Source organism: Alligator mississippiensis, chromosome 1, assembly GCF_030867095.1.
Source record: "Alligator mississippiensis isolate rAllMis1 chromosome 1, rAllMis1, whole genome shotgun sequence".
In the NCBI taxonomy this organism is placed as follows: Eukaryota; Metazoa; Chordata; order Crocodylia; family Alligatoridae; genus Alligator; species Alligator mississippiensis.
Genome location: NC_081824.1, coordinates 259,929,057 through 259,946,763, shown reverse-complemented (window position 1 = coordinate 259,946,763; position 17,707 = coordinate 259,929,057). Strand labels below are relative to the sequence as shown.

The window sequence follows — 17,707 nt, the reverse complement described above, 5'->3', positions numbered from 1 at the left end:
ATTTTTTGAAGACCAGTGAAATGGAGATAAAATGTGCTCATTCTGAAGGTTATATAATAACTATTCTTCCAGACCCCTGTTCAAGATTCAGAACAAATCTTACAGGCAAAAATCTAACCTCCAAATATTTAAACAAAAGAAAAATATTAACAAAACAAAATATTTCTATGAAGAACTTTTCACACTGAATAGTCAAGACCAAATTATGGATATTTAACAAAATGGCCTAAGACAGCTAGAGTGTTTTCATTTTACATTTGAAAGAATTTATCACATTTGCACAAACAGCTTGTGTAAGAGAAATGCATAATGTAAAAGAGAGAGAGAGAGAAAAGGCGTAGTTTTTCTGACTAAACATACCTCCCTATTTCTTCACAGTCACGGACAACAGAATAATATGTACTGATCTTGAGTGCTATCATGCTTAACCAAAACCAGAATGTTATTTGCATTAAATATGAGGAAGAAGAACTTCTCGCTTTTTACCAAGCCACTGCTCATCAAAATTAGTGCTTTTATTTGCAAAAAGTGTTCTGTTCATCTATGCTTATGAGGTATAGGTTGTAACCGTGTTGGTCTAAGGACATAGGCAAACAAGGTTCTTTGGGTCAATCTGATATCTTTTATTAGACCAACTCAAATAATTGGAAAAATTCTTCTTTGCAAGGTTTCGGGCAACACATACCCTTCATCAGGCTGAGGAAGCATCTGCAGTTGGTCTGTTCTGTTCCCGGATGTTCATCTATGTGCTATTATACCACTAATTTTAAACAAAACTGAATCATAGATAAAAAAAGATTATAAAAAAAATCAGTACTGTAAAAGTATGTTTGATTGCCATGAGACAAAGCCTGTTGTAGTAAGTGATTTAAAAAGAAAATCACTCACTACTAGAATTTGTACACACATTTCTTGGTTAGTCATATCTGGCAAATGACTATATGGTACACATTCTCCACTAGTTGATGATCTCCCTGGAATAGTTGTGCCCAACATTATAGCCCCACAGGCCACATGAATGACGTGGTCAGTCCATGGGCTGGAACCCACATACCCAGACCCATCTGTACACTGGAGTGATCTAGCATGCAGGGCTATGTGATTTAGCCCAGACATCTCCCCACAGGTGTGAAAATGTGGCAGCAGGAGAGTGGCTATTAATACTGCCACCACTCCCAGTCCATGAGCTTCCCCAAGGCTCTGGAAAATTGGTGGCAAGGATGATATAGGTCCGCAGGCTCGATCTGGTTCACACATCTAAGGTGGAGCACCCTGTCCTACAAGATGAGTTTATTGCTGTACCAAAAAGAAGAAAAGAAAAGATTTGGCAATAAAAAAGAATACTGATAAACAAAATTTACTGGCATCACCGCTTGGACACACGCTCGCGATAATATGGAAGTTGAAGTTACCGCGGGGAAAAAGCGTTTGCACATTGTTTTTCCATGTAAATACGTTTATACAAAAAGACTATGCAGAGATGGATCTGTCTATAATGATTAGATGAAGTCCCTGTGCTTTTAAAATATTAAAATTCAACTATTCCAACTACAGCTTTGGTAATAGAAAGCCTGCATTTATAGCAATGTTGATCCATGGAGAAAAACAGCAACTTCACTTATCAAAGGCTATTTAAAAACATATGCCACAGAAATACAGAAGTTAAACTGTATCTTAAAAATTTGGGGGAAGGAAGTGCTGCTACAATTGCTACAGATTCTTTGCTACTGTACTATCTAGTCAGTGGACCCACACAGATATACACCAGCTGGTAATGTGCCTCTAAATCTGGTTAGCAAGATTTCTCTACTTGTTTTCAAGGGTTTCTCTTTAAATTAAAATGTTAATCCTAACCACTCTCTACATCTTACATAATCAGTCCTGCTAATCCTCTTCAGCACCAACAATGGTACTGAAACATAGCAGCAATGCTCTGACAACACAGTAAATATGGAAACTAACAGAATCAGATATTTGATGGTTTATGACTCAACGACAATAAAACCAAGTTTTAACTGCCATCCTTAAGTCTGCAGTGTAGAGCAAGCTATAAGACCCCACAGAGTCCAAACAAAATGCCTGCCCTTTCTATTTTATGTTTAATATAGAGAATAAAAGAGTAACAAGGCATGCTTGTTGCACAGAGAAAAAAAAGAAGGGCTTCCCTAAAAGGAATAACCATACAGCTTTCCAAACCACATTTAGTTAGTATTGTTGTTAGTTGGATTGTTCCTTTTTTGACTTTCTAGCAATCAACTACCAAACCAAGATTTGAGTCTTAAAAAAAACAACCTAGGTCAGGGGTAGGCAACGTTTTCTGGCAGGGAACAGAATGACCCAGCTCAGGTCTGATGTGGGTGGGCACTACTACTTCCCCCTGCTTCCTAGCTGTGGTGCAGATCAGACAGACTGCACCGCACCGATGTGTGGCTACCCCCTCCACCAAAGCTCCAGGTGCTTGGCTGCTGCACTGTGCCAAATGCCACCAGACTGCAGGTGACAAGTTGCCAATCACTTGGCTAGACCACAGGGACACAAACCAGCTATCATTAGACAAGCAAAGGCAAGGGTTTACAAGCATATCAGCTGCTCTATGATAACTACCCATTTATATACTCTTACCCACAGTGAATGAAAGCTGTCTTGGGGAAAGCTTGGCCCTCAGTGGAAGCTTCTTACTGAAGGAGCAATAAACTAGAAGAGCTTTTATTTACCACAGGTAAGAGTGGCCAAAGGAGTAGCTGATGTGTTGTAAGTACCTCACTTATGGCACAGTAACTTCCATGCATGCCCATAGCCCGTTTCAAAATTTTCAAGAGAATTATCTGCTGAAAAGAAAAAAATTCTTGGTTTACAAAAGAAGTTGATCCAAATCAGGTAAAACTCAGCTGTTTTGATTATATTCAGCCATTAAGTGTTTTGTTAACTCAAACTCCATACAGAAATGAAATTCCTCAGGAGATGCAAAACCATACAAGTGAGAGATCTGAGTAAAATGTTGACACTTAAACTGGCTGCATATCCTTTTAGTTTTTGCAAATAAATACTGTTTAAGAAATGCATAAAATAACTGTTAGTCAATTATTCATTTAGTTATCTCTATGAGAAAGTAAAAAGGCTTTGCTTTGACATTCTACAACTTGGCGAGTTCACATTAAAAAAACCCCACAGTGAATAATTTTTAAGGCTTCAATTAAACAGAGGGGGGAATCAAATTCAGAACTTAAAAACTTGGCAGAGATATGACTTTTTCTAGAAGATAAAACAAGAAAAGATCAGAGACCCAACTCCTGTGTACAATATAAACTAACCACCTCCACAACTCACCTTTGATCCAATTTTGTAAATGTCCATAATTTCAGTAAAAACTAAACTAAAATACCAAACATGTACATGATGATACATTCTGAGTGTGTAGACAAAAAAAAATCAAAATAAATTTAGAATTAAATTTTACCTTTTAAGCAAATTTCTGATAACACATTATGCAAACGTCACATTTTGTCAATGTATATTTTAGAAAAAGGAAAAGATAGTTAATGCCCAAGTAAATGACAAGATAATCATTTCTGGGAAATAATTTCTTATCCACCATGGAGAAACCAAAGTGAAGAATCTTAATAATCTACAAGAACAAATACAAATACAGCTCCAGAATTTAAATGGTTTCCCCGTTTAGGTATTATAACATGGAATGGGCATGCTCTGATAAAAGGCATGTAAGCCCAGGTACAAAAAAAAAAAAAAAATGCATCTCAAACTTCCACAATAACTCAGTAATTCTACAGCTACTAAGAGGCTGTAACCACCTCTTTCCATTTCTCCCAAAGACAAAATTTCATTAAACTTCAAAAGTAAAAGAATCAGGTCTGTATTTAACATAGAATAATTTATATGCAATGCTGTGTGCATGCACATGTGTATGTGTACACACAAAGATATACATTGTATTCAAACACACATATCAAGAAACTCTAAAGTGTAACACATACTTTTAAAATATTTGGAACCTCTATTTCGAGAGATGCATCTGGGGAAAAAAAATACTGAACTGTCACACCAATGACATGGTAACTACGTGCATTAGTTACACACACATTGTTTCATCAGAGTAGTTTTTCAAACTCTGGGCCATGATGCCCACACACGTGTATTTCCTTCCATGCATGTTCAAGTTGCTCATGATTTTTCAACTACCTGGATTTGGTTGACCTCCTGGGGAACAGACTCATAAATTTAAAGTCTTTTATAAATGTGGAATATTTTAAAATCTTACCTGAAATAGTCTAGTGAAGATATCAAATTCAAAAACTGAAATGTAATCATTGCAGGTCAAGTCAATGGTAGACTTCAGAGCCATTGCTTCCAAACCAGAGCTTATCTGATGAACCTCATGAAGGCACTGCCTGAACACTTTCCATGGCACTATAGTTCTGAGAGGGGGAAATTTTTTTTTAGAAAAATCTCACATTTAAAACATCATCTTATATAGGCAGCGTAATTCAAGCTTGAAATTAACATAATTATATTTGATATCATTGCAAAAACTAAAAACTTTAATTTTCTGAAAGGATTCCAACAAATGCCAGTACATCTTGCTTTCCATTAAAATGATGCTGTTAAACAAACTGTCTCATTTATTTTAGGATGTTAAATATTCAAGCCAATTTAATCTCCCACAATGGGCAATTTTAAGTGAAAACTATGCTAGGGAAAGAAGATGGAAACGTTTATGAAGGAATGAAATCCCAAATTTAGCTATAATACAGTCACATTGAACAACCCCACAACAACCCAAACCTGGATTTTGAAGGAATGATATCTGTGGCTGAAAGCAACCAAACATCAGTCTTCAGTGGACACTGACATCTCTGCTCAGATTGACAAGTGTGCTATTTAAGTGTCTATTGCCTTGTCCTCCCCACCCACCTCCACCCTTGCCCAATTCTGTTTTAATTAAGGTTCTCTGTACCAGTTCTTTTCATATAGACTAATCAACCCTCTGACAAGAGCCACTATAAATACCGCTGACCAAGGAAGTATAGAACCTCTCCGTCCAACTGCCACAGCAGTGATTCTCAACCAAGGTACCACAGCTCCCTAGGATGCCTTGAGAACCTCTTCAAGAGTGCTACATGCTACCATGAAAAGTTAACACTGTTAGGTGCGCTAACACTTCACAAGCTGAACCCAGAGGTTTCAAATAAGGACCCAGAGCATTGCTAAATACGTTCTGACCTGTTGTGCTCCAAGTTCCTCGTAACAGAAGAATTGCTCTGTTATTTTTCTGTAGTAAAAAAGCATATGAAAACTAAGCTGGCATTTTCTGACAAGTGCCTTGAATCTAACAAGGGGTGTCTTGAGTCTAAAAATGTAAAGAACCACTATAAAAGAGAGTGTATATTGCCTTGGTGATTGTCTGCCTACTTTACAGACTATATACCCTTCTAACCAAAACCAATTTGGAGAAAAACAAAAATTTGTTAGGAAATTGATGCCAGTAGTAGACAAAGAAAAAATTGCAGGATGGTAGCTATGGGGCTGTATATTTGTGTATGTATTTGTAATACATATACAGTTGCATATATATTAAGAATGTAGGTTTTACATCGAACTATGCTTTCATGAATTCAGCTTTGCTACTAATTTTGAGGCAATGTTTGAGACTTTATTCAGTGATTATACCCTTTTTCCTGACCAGAGACAGCTTCCCTGAGCATTTAAGGGAGGGATCTAACATGCGAGGAAACAGCATCCGCAGCCAGGGGCCAGTAAGCAAGCCACTTATGTCTGCACCCTTCCTTGACCTTCTGCCACTTACAACCCACCCCCTGCTTTTGTTCACAGGCATCTCTGGACCAGACTGACAGATAATTTTCTACCTCTGATGCCAGTAGCAGTAGTAGAAAGGGCAGCTCAAGATGCAAAGATGATAAACTTATTGGGTGTCTATACATGCGCTATGCTCCAGAGGTAGAGGCCCTTTAAATTAGAGCAGCTCTGAGAACCGCTCTAATTAAAAAGCCTGCAGTATCATGTGCATTCAGCTTCCCGCACTTCAAAATAGCTCTGTAGCAGGGCCCTTGGCATGGCTTTATGAGGACTCATGGGGCACTGGCTAGGTACCAGAGGATTGGAAAAGGGCCAACGTGGTCCCCATTTACTAACAGGGGAGAAAGGAGGACCCCGGCAATTATAGGCCAGTCAGTCTTACCTCGGTCCTTGGGAATACCTTTGAGAAAATTATCAAAGAGCACATCTGCAAGGGCCTAGCAGGGGAGGTAATGCTCAGAGGCAACCAACATGGGTTCATTGAGGGCAGGTCCTGACTGACTAACCCAGTTTCTTTTTATGATCAGGTCACAAAGTCCCTGGACAAGGGTGTTGGAGTGGATGTCATCTTCCTGGACTTTAAGAAGGCCTTTGACACAGTTTCCCACCACATTCTCTTAAAAAACTAGGTGACTGTGGCATTGATGCCTGCATAGTCAGATGGGTGGCAAACTGGCTAGATGGTTGCACCCAGGGAGTGGTGATGGACAAGTCGTTTTAGACCTGGAGGGCTGTGGGCAGTGGAGTCCCCCAGGGCTTGGTCCTGGGGCCTGTACTGTTCAACGTTTTTATCAGCGATCTGGATGTGGGTGTGGAATACACGCTGTCAAAATTTGTGGACGACACGAAGTTGCAAGGCAAGGTGGGCATATGCTGGAGGGGAGGGACAGAATCCAGCTAGATCTAAACAGGTTGCAGAGGTGGGCAGGTGAGAACAGGATGGAATTCACCGCAGACAAGTGCAAGGTGCTGCATCTAGGGAGAAGGAACCAGCACACACCTATAGGCTGGGGAACTCCCTCCTTGTCAACATGGTGGCAGAAAGGGATCTTGGAGTCATTGCTGACTCCAGGATGAACATTAGCCGCCAATGCAAGGAAGCAGTCAGTAAGGTTAACCGCACCTTGTTGTGCATCTACAGATGCATCACAAGCAGGTCCAAGGAGGTGGCCCTAACCCTCTATGCAGCATTGGTCAGGGCACAGTTGGAGGACTACGTCCAGTTCTGGGCACCACCACTTCAAGAGGGATGTGACCAGCATTGAGAGGGTCCAGAGGAGAGCCACTCACATGGTCAAGGGGCAGTGGGGCAGGCCCTACGAAAAGAGGCTAAAAGGCCTGAACCTATTCAGCCTCCACAAGAGAAGGCTGAGAGGGGATTTGGTGGCCGTTTACAAACTCACCGGGGGGACCAGTGGGAATTGAGGGAGGCTCTGTTCCCCTGGGCACCACCTGGGGTTACTAGGAATAATGGCCACAAATTGTTAGAGAAGGTTCAGGCTGGACATCAGGAGACATTACTTTACAGTTAGGGCTGCCAGGCTCTGGAATGGGCTCCCAAGTGAGGTGGTACTCCCTCCTACCTTGGGGCTCTTCAAAAGGAGGCTGGACAGATATTTGGCTGGGGTGATACGACTGTGGCACCCATTCCTGCCCAGGGCAGGGGGTCAGACCTGATGATCTGTTTAGGCCCCTTCCGACCCTAAGCACTATGAAACTATGAAAAAGTGCCCAGCAGGGGCACTTTAACTAGAGCTCATTTAACAAGCTTCAGTTAAAGCACCCCCCCCACCATTCTGAAATGTAGGGACACTGAATACATGTGATGTGGAGGCTGCTGGAGTGTGCCAATTAGCATGCTCCAGCAGGCTCAATTGAGCCTGCTTCGATGCATGCTAATTGGCACACATCGGAGCAGAACTCCATCACGTGTATAGGTGCCCATTCCCTCTAAGTGCCACATTGTGCTGACCTAAGTTGTTCTTCATATCCTTCTGCATCTGTGGACAAAAATCTGTTGGTTCTTGTGCTAACACATACATTTCAGAGTTCATCCATGGCCAATCATTTGAAGATGGTGTTGAATCCTTTACAACCCATGGCAAACTGCATGTCAATAGCAGCTGCTTTCTCTTCTCACAAAGGATGTAAAGTTTACTAATCTCAACTGGACAAGACACTAAAACCCTGTAAATTTTCCTTGAAACTAACGGACCACAATGCCAATGACAGTAGAGGATGGGCTACTTTATACATTTTAAATGACAAACAGTACCTATATTTGCCTACAGGACCTTTAAAAAGCAGGTATGCTTTTGTTATTATGTTCAATATATTCCTCACAGGCTTTTGCTCTTCATACAATCTAACTTTACAAGAAACAAAACATTTTTATTCCCCAGTTATTTTTTCTACTACCCTCTTTATAAAGATAAAACACCACCACCAATACCAAAATATTATTAATAATAATTAATAACAATAATAAAGTAACTCAGAGTTGTGTTAGAAAAGGCTAGGTATATCCGACTGCTCCACAGACGATAAGTACTTAACAATTTACACCTTAACAAAAACAAAAATACGAACAAACAAAACAAGCTGAAAGCATAATTAAAGGCCTGATCCCACATTTCTACTGCAGGGAAAACATTTAATTGGACTTCTCCTGTTTCATAAATGATTTTGGATATGGAAATGTATGCGTCACTGAGGTTTACATTGAGAAAAATCAAAAATGATAAAATGTGATGAAGCTTAATAGATTTTAACAGATACTTTCATCTGAGTTTGAAAAACAGGAAACCACAAAAAACTGAAGAGACTTACCACATCAGATGCCATTTAAAGAAAGAATGCTCATCAAATTTCGGTTATGATAAAGAAAGAACAAAATGTGCCCTGACTTAGGGTTCCAAACTTTGTTCTCTAATGTCAACCTGTGGTATAGAAACCATGCACACCAAATTCACCATGAATTCAAGTTATGAGTACCTACTTAATTTCTATAATTTTGAAACCTAAAGGTCTTCTGCTGAGACAGCCAATCAGTGTGTGAATAAAGCGTGACAGACAGACACAGTTTTTATAATATTAGAATTCTACCGGCTTGCACCAAATGTTCCTGACAAACAACATGTAGCGATATAAACTAATGGAATAAAGCTTGACAGCCTTTTATGACAGCCAAAAGATAGGTTCTTTCAAAAAAGTCTTCCCATTAATTTCAGAGAGCTTTGGATCAGGCCTTTTCTCATCTGTTTAAGGCTCAACTGCCTCTGACAGTTGATTGCCAGTGAACACTCATTTCTACTTCACACTATGGCATGACGCAGATTTTAGTCCTAAATGATTTAGGATTATTTTAGGCCTGTCTCCTTTCCTGGCACACTACACTGCCACACTTGAGGATGACAAACACAAGTTGTAGCCTTTGTATTATAGAGTTGCTAGGTCAAGAGTAAAATCAGTGGTTCAAGGGAAAAGGATGGGTAGGAGGCAGAGAGTGGGTAGACCAGGACATTCAAACTTCTTCCCTTGGTTCAAATAGCCCAAATATGGCAATTCAGAATCATAGAAAATTAGGGTTGGAAGAGGCCTTACGAGATTATCTAGTCCAGCCCTATGCTCAAAGCAGGACCATCCTCAACTAGATGATCCCAGCCAAGGCTTTGTCTAGCTGGGTCTTAAAAACCTCCAAGCATGGAGAGTTTACATCCTCTCCGGGTAATCTGTTCTAGTATTTTACTACCTTCCTAGTGAGAAAATTCTTCCTAATATCCAATCTAAACTTCCCTTGCTGCAACTTGACACCGTTGCTCCTTGTTCTGTCATCTGCCACCTCTGAGAACAGTCTAGCTCCATCCGCTTTTGAACCCATCTTCAAGTAGTTGAAGGCTGCTATTAAATCCCTCTTCAGCCTTCTCTTCTCTAGACTAAGTAAGCCCAGTTCCCTCAGCCCCCCCTTGACCACTTTCACTGCCCTCCACTGGACTTGGTTCACATGATACAAATGAATCCTGTTTGAGAGCGCATTATTTGGATCAAGGCTGAAGATATGCTTCCCACAAGGACAGAAGAGCTAGAAGGGAGATTTTTTTTTAGGAACTGGATGGCAAGATGAGTACCTGTCCAAATTATTTCATTGCTAGTGGAATTTTTGTATTTGTTATTGGGTTAGGGCACCCAGGTGATTTATCATCATTAGATTTAAATAAGCAGAATAATACTAGAGAAAATGTTTTAGATGCTGGTGTAGGAAATGATCAAACCTATAATGAGATCAGAACTATTTTAAAGAATACCATATTTGTAATGCCTACTAGATAATTTTATAGAAAGATTGTTTGTTGTCTTAAAAAGACGACTTAAAAAGGAGAGAGAGAGAGAGATTTTCCAAGCTCTTTGTCCTTGTGTTTTTTTTTGTTGAATTATGCTTCTAATGATGCGCAGTGCTGGATGTTAGCAGGTATTATGCACCTGCCTGATGACATTAGGCAGATCGGAGGAAACTTGTCTGAGAAGGGATAGGTTAGTTACCTCTGCTGCGCTCATCAGAAAAAAAGCAATATGACAGTCTTATAATATTAGGGTCTTCTGTAGAATTAGGCTAACTAAGAACACTGCCTCACTCTCTCTTAATAGTAGCCGTGGAAGCTGTCACAGCCTATGCAAAGTACACTACTTCTACTGAAGCAATTTTCTTGGAATATTTCATATTCTGAGTAGCAGAAGATAGTAGCCACCAAACTTCAACAGTGTGCTGTTCATAATATTGGCAATCATTTATCTTCTACATTACCTGGGAAGATCCACTAATTTCAGGATGCATGGTTTTATTATGCAAACATAACACTGATGCATTACATGTCAAATACAGTGCCATACAAATAATTAAAATCATTAGAGAGAAAGCACAGAAAGGGAATGACAAAGTTAAGTGGATCGAAAAGTAAACTTGAACTAAGGAGGCTGATGGACCTCTTGCTTTGTGGTTTTTATTAGAGACAGAACTACTCTCACTAATTGTAAATCAGTGTCTTTGCACTGCCTTCAGCTCATTTGAAGCTGGAGCAAGTCCATATATAAAGAATAACACCACTACATTGTTTTCTCAAGCCTCAGGAAGCTTGTGTTCATCCCCAGTGCACAGAAAAATACTTATGCACATTAACTTTTTTTGCTCTCACTGTAGAGGTCTCTTGACAGTTACCTCTGATTTGAAATACCTGCAGAAAGGAAACACTCCCAATGAAGACTGTGCCTTTCCATTTCTCTGCAAGGGTAATAGCAATCAGTGTACTGTTAAATTGGTGGCATTGGGTTAAAACACACTGACCTCACGCTTAGGAAAAGGAGCTACAGTAAGTAGGTGCATCTTAAGGGTCAGCTTAATCAGCACACTCACATACACCATGCTCTAAACACTAGCCAAGTTTCCTCCAGACCATTTGAAACAAAAAGATTAGAACTCAGCATGTAATTCACAAATCATTTAGCTTCTTTTTCTGCTCAGGGGATATCCTGGAACAGGCTGGAATTCTCAAGTTATGAAAAAAAAAAAATTTTTTTAAATGAAAAAAAAGATCGCTGGACAGAAAATAAGCCATTTGCTGCACAAGTATTCAATATGCAGTACCTCTGAGCAACATGGTTTACGTGCAATTGGCCAGATAAAGTTGCATGCAATTCTTTCTACACACTAAGCCAGAGATTGCAAGTTTTTCTGAAGTAAATGTTTACATGCGTAACTTAGAAGTTTACTCATTGCCAACATTTTGTACCACTGAAGGACATGGCTTTGCTCAAAATTTATTTATTAAAAAAGAAAAATCAAGTAAACAATAAACAAGCTCCAACTAAGCATGGGTTACAGTTTCTTTCTTCAGAATACCATTCCAGACTCTCCTGTACTAATGGCAGATCATGAGATCGCAAAGGTTCTTGTCATTACACAAGTCAATTCAAAGCAGCCGAGAACAATAACATCACAAGGGGGAAAACGTAGTTTTGCTATCTCACACCATTCCAGTCCATACAACAATTACGGGGAACTCACGTCTCAAAAGTGCCACCAAAACTAATGCAGTGGTGAGTGGGGGCCTCCAGCAGCTGAAACCCTGGAGATAGGCTAGGAATGTATCCCTTGGTAAAGGGCATAAAACTTTGGAGAAAGCCCATCAGCATTTCCTGACTTCTCTTCCCACAGCAGCTTACACACCTTGCCCTTATTAGTAAACAAGGTTTCGCGAGTTGTACATGCAATCATCAGCTGCCGTAGCTATCTATAGGGTTACACAATCTAGGGGTGGCAAGCCTGTGGCTCCGGAGCCACATGCGGTTCTTCAGAAGTTAATATGCATCTCCTTGAATCTTTGCACAAGGACACGGGGACCAGCTTCCATTTGGGAGAAAATGAGGGAAGCTGGTCACTGTGTGCTTGTGCAAAGATTCAAGGAGACGCATATTAACTTCTGAAGAACCACGTGCGGCTCTGGAGCCGCAGGTTGGCCACCCCTGGAGCTCTTCTTAAATGGCTCCAACTTTCATGGCTCCAACTTCCTTCACCTGTCTTCATCAGGGTTTGGGGGCAAATTCTACCACAGATCCCAAGCTTGGCCACCTACAAAACTCAGCTTCATATAACTGAAGTTTTTCTTGTTCCACTTACCTCAACTGAGGAAACATACTGCCCAAGATATGACTTCAATACAAAGTAAGGGGAAAGAAGGGGAGAAGAGGTTGCGTTCTGGCTCTTATTTAATAAGTGGTAAAAATAAAAGTTCTTCATTTTAATATTACAGGCACAATTAAGGAATCCACCTCATGAAAAATGCTGGTGACATCAAAACGTTAGGCCTAGTTACAATACAGTGAAACCTAAAATAGAACATGGGACAAGTAGAAATTTTGAACATCATGCCTTATAGGGAATTAAGTACATTTCGTCTATATAAGCTAGAAATTAATGCAGAAATAAAAAGGAAATTTAAGGCCCAGTTATAGATAGAAAAGCCAGAACTTTTTCCTGGTCCAATGTGATTCTAATTTTGGATAGATTTCACAGTATTTCACTATCACTGCACTCCTAATAATGTCCAAAAATGAGGTGGAGAGAGAAGAAAATCTCATCCCCTCAAAAATTTAACTGTTATCTCCTGCAGGCAGTTTGCAGATCACTCTCTGCTTCAGACTTCTCTCCCCTCTCAATGTTTTTCTGCCTTAGCTAAAAATGGCTAAAAAAGCCTTTAATCTCTCTCACCAAGCCCTTATTACCTTTCTTAAATCCCTATGAACAACACAGCTACTCAGGACCATACCCTGGGCATCATTTTCCTCTCTGACCTCACACCTAAGGTATGTCCCAGTCTTGCCTGAAATAACCAAAGAGCTTCCAGGTTTTCTGTGAAGTTTTAACAATACAAAATTAGAAGCAAAACAAGTAAGTGGCATAATTATAGAAAATTTAACATCTCAGTGGCAGTGATACCTTGGTGCCAATTCATTTTGTAACATAGAGAATGTCCCAACTCTCATCTCTTAGCTGTCACAAAGCACTGCATTACTTCACTGTAGCCTAGAAATCAGAAGGCTGAAAAAAAAACTGTTAGGTCATCTAGCCTGCTCTCCTTGTCAGTGCAGGATGGCTCCCTGTGGTATTCTCCACATTTTTGCTCACAACAGAAACTAAGAAAAAGCTGTAAGGCAATATTAAAGATTAGTGTGGAACTGGGAAAAATTAGCATCAAGAACTACTGAGTGATAAAATATGGATAATGAAGAAGCTATCAGGTTATGTTTTATATGCACATTTACAACCCACTAGGGGTTACTAGAGTATCTGTAAATAAATGTAACTGCTGATTACATGCCCTACAATTTCATGGTTCCATTTAGCACTACTGTTTAGCTGTACATTTAACTAGACTTGGCTTCACCATAAATATGACAAACTGGGGATGGAGATGTTTTCACTTTCCTAAAACTGTTTTCTTCAGAATTCACCATCCACCACATATTTGAATGCTGCAGTCTTGAGTCCTGGCATTGACTCCATCCATCACTACCACTTTCCTCCTTGAAATCTTGTCTTAGATCTGCTTTTGTAAACCTGTCCCCTGTTATTCTGCTAGTAACTGCATACAAACATTCTCTGTGTGGCTCTGCCTTTGGCACACTCCAACCCGTCAACCATTTCAGATTTCATTCATCCATCCCTGTCTTAAACTACCATCTCTGCACAGATGATTCACAATACTCCTTTTGCAGCCTTATCTCCTCATATCCAGTCCTGTGTCCCAGACTATCTCCCCGACAGCTCCTCTTGTATCATTAAACTTAGCAAACATAATACTTGACAGCTAACCTTCCGCACACCCTGTATCTGGAGAACATCTCAACTGACCTTAATCACAGTCCCACCTTGGACACTGAGGTATCATGACTGACTATGTTCTCTATTACATATTACTTCTTACTTCTATTACTTATTACTACTTACATCTACTATCACTATTACTTCCTCTATAAGCCTCTAAGGTCCAACCGTTTCCCCTCTCTCCCCTTCCCCACCCCTCCCCGACTTGCAGTACCAGATTCTGACCCAATCCTTCATTCATACATCTTATGCTTCCCTGGCTTTTTTGACCTCCAACTGCTCCCCTCAGACTTATACGAAACACTGTTTCAAAAATGACCTGCTTGCTCCATTCTTCTAACAGTATCAAACCCCCCTGAGTTTCTGCATGAATTTGTTTTAATTTGCATCACATGACTTCTGTGCCTTACAATTCTTTCCAACTCCCAGGTGAAATGAATGGTGCAGGGTCAGTGCGCAGTTAGATCTGGCTTGGCAGCCTGACCCCACAAACCCAGAGTGGCAATTAAGGCTACAGGCTGGATCTCTCTCTGCAGCTCACCAGGCTGCACACAGCTCTTCAGGCTGGATCTGACCCACGGGACCAGAGTTGGAACCCCTGGACTAAATCTCTTAAACCATGTCTTTCTCCTTGATAGCTGCTGCTACCGTGTCTAAGGGAAAGTGACAACTAAGAGTGGTTAGATAACTATATAAAGTTCCTTCTAACCATTTATTTTAGCTACTTATTTTATTTTTAAAGTAATCAATCCAAAACCATCTGGCTCTGTACATGGCTGAGTATAAACTCTGAAAGAAGTGCATCCTATGACACATAAAAGGTAATTTGTGGAATGGTTATAATGGTACAGTGGTTATAAGGGGCTTAACAGTTCTAAATTGCATGATTACAGAAGCATGTGTTCTTGAACAACAGCACTTAGTACATTACAGGGCAAGAAAATAAAAGGTTTCTAATTAATTTTGGGTGATTAGTCAGAAGATTAGAAGTAGAGGAAAAGTAAATTAGGGATGATGCTCAAGGGCAACCAGCATGGTTTCACTAGGGGCAGGTCCCATCAGATCAACCTGAATGCCTCCTACGATCGGGTCACAAAATCACTGGATGCAGGTGCTGCGGTGGATGTAGTCTTCCTGGACTTCAGGAAGGCCTTTGACATTGTAGGCATCAATGCCACAGTCGCCTAGCTTTTTAATGAGAATGGGGTGAGAGACAGAGTCAGATGGATTGCAAATTGGCTGAAGGGCTGTACTCAGTGTGGTGGTGGACGAGTCATATTTGACCTGGAGGGAAGTGAGCAGTGGAGTCCCCCAGGGTTCGGTCCTTGGGCCCCGCACTGTTCAATTTCTTTATTAGTGACTTGGACAATGGGGTGAAAAGCACCCTGTTTAAATTTGCAGATGACACCAAGATTTGGAGTGAGGCGGGCAAGGGAAGGACAGATGAAGGGAAGGACAGATTACAGCAGGACCTGGACAGGTTATAGGGGTGGGCAAATGAAAGTAGGATGGGATTCAATACTGACAAGTGCAGGGTGCTGCACTTAGGCGGTAGGAACTAGCAGCATAGGTATAGGCTGGGGAACTCCCTTCTCGAAAGCACGGTGGCAGAAAGAGATCTTGGATTCATTATTGACTCCAAGATGAACATGGGCCGACAATGCGAGGGCACGGTCAGTAGGGCTAACCATACCTTGTTGTGCATCCACAGATGCATCACAAGCAGGGCCAAGGAGGTGATCCTCCCCCTCTATGCAACACTGGTCAGCTGCAGCTGGAGTATCATGTCCAGTTCTGGGCACCACACTTCAGGAGGGATGTGGACAGCATTGAGAGGGTCCAAAGGAGGGCCACTCCCATGATCCGGGGACAGAGGAGCAGGCCCTACGAGGAGAGGCTATGGGACTTTAACCCATTCAGCCTTAGCAAGAGAAGGCTGAGGGGGGACCTGGTGACCGTCTACAAACTTACTAGGGAGGACCAGCAGGGATTGGGAGAGACCTTGTTCCCTTGAGCACCTCCCGGAGTAACTAGGAATAACGGCCATAAGTTGCTAGAGAGTAGGTTTAGACTAGACATTAGAAAGCACTACTTCACAGTCAGGGCAGCTAGGATCTGAAACCAACTTCCAAGGGAAGCCGTGCTCACTCCTACCTTGGGGGGTCTTTAAGAGGCGGCTTGATGTTTACCTAGCTGGGGTCATTTGAGCCCAGTTCTCTCTCCTGCCCAAGACAGGGGGGTCGGACTAGAAGATCTACAAGGTCCCTTCCAACCCTACATCTATCAATCTATTAATGTACCCCACAAACTGGATCAGATCTTTGAAAAATATCTGCAGTTAGCAAAATAACATGACATAGTTTACTGGGCTGATGAATAAAACCCAAATGGATTGTGGACTGCTACGTTGCTTCCATTATTTCAAATTAAGCCTGAAAAAGTGATATTTTGCTGATATTACATCAGGATGGAAGAGGGACTGTAGGAGTGTCTCTGCTTTTTATTTGTCCTTAGAAACCAGGAAATGTAGTTTGTAATAACATTCAGCAAAATCATAAAGGATCAACTGTAAATAAAGAAATCAAATATCTCAGGTTTAAGTACAATTCTACTGTAGAAACCTCATATGTACTGCAGACATATCTATCTGTATACAATGATAATGAAGATCTAGGAGGTTTAAATTTTAGGAAGCCAGGTTTGGAAGCTTTGAAAAGTAGCATCTTTACCAGCAAGAACACTAGATATTTTATCATTTTGATTTACCTCCTACAATACACTAAAAGTGGAAATACGTGCAATTTCTAGGAAAGGGATACTAAAACTATTTGCAGACTAATTTGTCAAATCAGACATTTGAAAAAGATGAGACCCAAAGGCATGCTTCCATGTGTTACCCAATGGATTAAAAGACAATTAATGTTTAAAAGGCTTCAGGCGTTTCATTTAATGAACAGATTAAACTGCAAGGCAAAAAAAAACCTGACTTTCCTCATCTGTTTGTTTGACGTTCATGCTGTTACATGCTTTACACTTACTTAAACGCAATTAACCAAGCCTGCACTAATGCCAGGAACACCAAGCACAGCTTAACTCTTCACTGCTTGGAAGAGTTGCTAACCATGAGTAGACCTTAGCTTATTCAAAGAATCAGCATACTAAGCAATGACTGAGGGCTGTATGCACATGGCTCCATGCAAAACAACATGCACAGCTCATTCAGGCCCCAACACATTTACCATTTAAACTAGATACATTGTGTAAAATTCACTGGTTCACCAAACACAGTTAAGTCAACGCCTGTGAGGGTTATTTGTTTGTTTAAATATTCAAAACTAAACTTTCTTGGGTAGAAAAATGCCAGAAACCCACATGGACGAAGCTGTGCTTTTTAGAGAAGTAGGACTGGTAGGAAAAGAAGACAAGCAGAAAATGTCACTTCACCCAGAGAGAGGCAAGAAGAGTCAAGAGGTCTGACAGATGGCTCAGGAAGAACTC

At 40.7% G+C, this 17,707-nt stretch overlaps 1 protein-coding gene across 3 annotated transcripts in view; it reads right to left on the bottom strand.

Annotated features, from left to right (window-relative positions):
• CBLB (Cbl proto-oncogene B) overlaps positions 1-17,707 on the bottom strand; it is a 193,907-nt gene that overhangs the window by 74,863 nt on the left and 101,337 nt on the right. For all 3 annotated transcript variants that reach the window (XM_019476402.2, XM_006258138.4, XM_059720558.1), the window contains exon 5: positions 4,277-4,433. In XM_019476402.2, coding sequence (XP_019331947.2) covers positions 4,277-4,433 — 157 coding nt within the window. The remainder of the gene's footprint in view (positions 1-4,276; positions 4,434-17,707) is intronic.